At 54.8% G+C, this 4,183-nt stretch overlaps 1 protein-coding gene across 1 annotated transcript; it reads right to left on the reverse strand.

Moving 5' to 3' along the window:
• Positions 1 to 554: 554 nt before the first annotated feature.
• On the reverse strand, positions 555 to 3,738 carry GUCA1A (guanylate cyclase activator 1A (retina)). Its single transcript, XM_010082717.1, has 4 exons — positions 3,541 to 3,738; positions 1,757 to 1,906; positions 1,116 to 1,206; positions 555 to 724 (listed from the first exon to the last, which is right to left on the reverse strand). Exons 1-4 carry the CDS (start codon positions 3,736 to 3,738, stop codon positions 555 to 557), a joined length of 609 nt encoding a protein of 202 aa, XP_010081019.1.
• Between the last annotated feature and the right edge of the window lie 445 nt (positions 3,739 to 4,183).

A 4,183-nucleotide genomic window follows, 5' to 3' on the forward strand; every position in this document is an offset into this window, starting at 1 on the left:
AGCAGCAATATCCAAGCACCAGGCAGCCCCGGGGTTCATCCCCCGCAGAGGCTGCAGATGCTGGCGTTGGCCACAGCCTCAGAGTGAATTTTGAGGCTCTCTTGGTGCATTATCAAACAAATTGTCAAACTTGGTGTGTTATGCATTGCATGGTGCCACTCCCCCTTCCTGGGGAGGCGATGCTCTATCCCCCCCGGCTCAGCAGCAATATCCAGAGGCACCTGCACAGTGAAGGGCCCCGTTGGCAGTCCTGGGGGTGGCTGTGAGCTTCCAGCGCTGCAGCAGCAGTTTCCCCTCCTCGCAGCAGCCTTTCCTCTCACTGGCTGGTGTGGCTGTGCTGGGCAGGGCAGTGCCTGGGAGCCCCGGGTCCCCCAAACCCTCTCCCAGGGCAGCGGTGCCTCCGGAGCAGGTCCTGGTCCCTGCGCTGCTGCTGGGACAGTCTATTGCTGGTGGCACTGGCACCGGGACAGCTCACCAGCTCCCACAACCACACCGCCTTTTGTTTTAGTAATGCGAGGGGAAAAAGCAGAGATGAAGGGAAGGCATCCAGGAGCCTATTCAGCCACCTCCTCCTCCTCCGCCGCCTCCTCAGGCTCGTGCGGGTTCTTCCCGTCGTTCTGGATCAGCTGGACGATGTGCGTCAGGTCCAGGCTGCGGGTGAGGATGTCCAGCAGCACCTCGTCCTTTTGCACGCCCTCCATGAACTCCTCCAGGGAGAGCTCGCCTGCAAGAGCACGGCCAGAAAAGCTCTGTTAGGTCCTGCAGCCTTTGTCCTCCCCCTGCCAGCATCCTCAGAGCAGCCTCGCAGGAAAACCAAACCCTTCCTGGGGTCTCAGGTCTGTGTATCGTGCACGCCAAACCCCATCATAGCTAGACCCCACGCACATCCCCACCCTGCCAGCGTGACAGGGGACAGTTCACAGTGTCACCTCGGGCCGGCTGCAGCCCACGGAGGGGACAGGGAGTTAAACCTTTCCGGAGAGCCGCTCTCTGCCAGCTCTCCCCATGTCCCGGTGTTTTGGGACATCCAGCACCTGGGACTGCTCTGGCAGGCTGAACTGCGGGGAGGGGGGCAGCGGGAGCAGTATTTGGCATTGCACAAGAAGGTTCCTCACCATCTCCGTTTATATCGATTTTGTCAAACACCATGTTTGTGAATTCCTCAGCTGTCATCGTCTCGTTGCACCGGTTGATCGCTCGAATAGCCTGCAGGGAAAGAAGGACACAGAGGACAATTAGAGCGTTGTGCAGCTTTGTGCGTCCATCGGTACAAGTGGCTAGGTGACCAGACATGAGGGGACAAACTTTTGCAGGCAGTTAGGTTCTGAAAGGAATAAGTCCTTTCTGAAAACCTGGAGATTAAAATCACATAAAAAGGCAATCAATGCATTAACAGATTAAGCGGGCATGCTGGGATAAGCCAGGAGCCGTTCACCTCTGAAAAGCCTTAGATTAAATTCAGGTGCTTATCTCAGCCTGGTTTCAGTGGACGTGGTTAAACATCCTGCAAGGGGAAGACGAGGGGTTGCTGCGTGTCGGAGCGTGCCAGTGCCGTGAGGGGTGTGGGGTGCTCGGGACGGGTCCGGCCAGCTTGGCCAGCCTGGTGGGAGGATGGGCAGAGGACAAGCAGCAGGTTTGGCCAGTGCCTGCTCATTTACCAGGGAGTTGGCTTTCGGGTTGGAATATTCCTGTTACAGCCTTTCTGTCTGCCCACGTTTAATAACCGTCGTCTGCGAGGGAAGCTGAGCCCACTCACTTTGATGATGTTCAGCAGTTCTCCCCGGTCAATGCAGCCGTTCCCGTCCACATCGTACAGCTTGAAATACCATCGCAGCTTCTGGTCCACCTTCCCCTTCAGGACCAGGCTCAGAGCTGCCACGTACTCCATGAAATCGATGTAGCCGTCCTGAAAGCAGAAGGTGAGAAGCGAGGTGAGACTGAAGGGAGTCAGGCACTCAGTGATTTTCCTGGTCGCTTTTCTAAGTCCCCACTGGGAGACGTTGGCGTGTGGCCACCACCCTGGGAGCAGGGGCTTGGGGAGCACAGGCGAGGTGCCGGGTGCGGGTCCCCTGCACACCCCCAGGTAAAGCCAGTGCACCCCACAGCGAGGGCTCCGCGTTGATCCCTTCAGAGCTGTTATGTGTTGATAACATTTGATCACATCAAAAGCACAAACAGCCTCATCTTGGACTTTCCTCCCAGCTGTGTGCCCACCACCAGCTCACACCACGGCGTCAGAGACGGTCAGCTGGACCCGCAGACGGCAGGATTATGGCACTGGAGCAAAGCTGCTGGGCTGAGCTCAGGTGCCACCAGCCTCTGGACATGGCCCCGTGACGGTCACCGCGCCATTTGATAAACTGTGCAGTGCCCACCCCAGAGTGCCTCGACGGCACAGAGCCCTCGGAAGGGCGATGACAGGTATCACAAGCCATGAGCAGCCTTCGTCAGCGAACAAACCGGGGTTTTGTCAATGAGCAAAGCCACCGCACCACGGGGCTGCTGTGAGAGGGGATCATCTGCTTTATCCCACCGCGGCAGGGGCCAGATTAGGTATAAATAGCTGCTGAGCCCTGTTCCCAGCAGGATTTCTTGTACATCAATTCCCTTTTCAGGCATGCATTCAAACACGGGGCAGCAAGCAGGTAAAGGCCAAGGCACAGTTATTTTCAGTGGGATTAAGCCCACTAAGCCTTTCGGGTTGCCATAAAATATTTTCCTCATTCACATGAGGTACAAATTCAAATCATTTGCAGGTAAAGGAAGGTGTTGTTTCCTCTCAGAGCCACAGCATCCATCTGCTTCTCTGGTGCTGCTCCTGAGCTGGGAACCAGCACTCTGAACCCGGCCGGTGCTGCGGGAATGCCCGGCTCCAGCGGGATGGCCCCGCTCCGGGCTCCGGCACAGCGACAGCCCCAGGTGCAAACCTCTCCACAGGGAACAAAGGGCTCGAACTTCTTATCGTATGGGATTGAGCACAGGTAATAAAAGCAATGAGACTGCAATCCATTTATAATTGAAAACAATAGAAAACCAAACCCAGTCTGTTCTGCAAACCGGAGCTCGTGCCATGCGGCGTGGCTGGGGAACTCGCTGCTTCTGCATGAATGCAGCTCCTGCTCTCACGCCGCTCGCTTGTTCCTTACTGTCACAACATTCGATATTTAAGGATGAAAGCACACTTCATTTTAAGGGGATTACAGACCAGCAGATAAACCCCCGCTATTTTAATCATTTAAAATTGCAAGGAAAATATCGATTCTGGGAGAAGTCTATTTTCTCCCAGAACAGCCAGCAGGTGAGGAGGTTCTGCTGACATTTTTCACCTTCTAGAACTGATCTTACAATGTATGAGGCCACGGAGGATCAGCCCACCCATATTTCAACACCCATTTATTGCATCCACCCAAACCCACCCGCAGGGAGCACAGCCCAGCCGACCGGGCGCGGGCTGCGCGGGACAGACAATATTTACCTTGTTAAAGTCAAACGTAAGCCCAGCCGGCCGGGCACGGGCTGCGCGGGACGGACAATATTTACCTTGTTAAAGTCAAACGTCTCAAACATTTGCTCAACGTATTTGTTTGCTGCCGGACTCAGGTTTTTCAAGCCAAAAAACTGTTTGAACTCGTAGAGGGTGAGCTGGCCAGAAGGACACTCCGTCATGAACTTCTTGTACCACTGGTGGCACTCGGTGGTGCTCAGCTCCTCCACGGCTTTCCCGTCCATGTTCCCCATCTCCACACCAGGTGCTGGTCACTTTGCAGCCAAAAATGGATGTTTGCTGAAATCTGAGGGCTTTCTTTTCAATTCTTCTTGCCTTTAAAGTCCAAATGTCCTCAGCACTGCAGGGAGCACGGTATCGGGGAAAACCAAAGTGCCTTGTGCATGGGCTGTCCCAAGTCAGCGGTGGTGGACTCAAGAGACACCTCTCCGCAGGAAAATTCACATCTCGAAGCTCTCTTCAGACAAGAGGGTGACATTTAAGTACCCAGCAAATCCCCCCCCCAGCCAATGAGGCTCAGGGGTGATGGGCTCCTGCCAGGCATTAAGAGTTCAGGTTTAAAATAGAAAGGAGGTAAAATGGGAAAGTCTGGCAGCTTAGGGGCCAACAGGAGATTATGAGGGTGGAATTTTGTCTGTGGTGGTGTAATCGCCTAATCCACTTCATTTATGATTTTGT

Source organism: Pterocles gutturalis, unplaced genomic scaffold (assembly GCF_000699245.1).
Source record: "Pterocles gutturalis isolate BGI_N339 unplaced genomic scaffold, ASM69924v1 scaffold1445, whole genome shotgun sequence".
Classification (NCBI taxonomy): Eukaryota; Metazoa; Chordata; class Aves; order Pterocliformes; family Pteroclidae; genus Pterocles; species Pterocles gutturalis.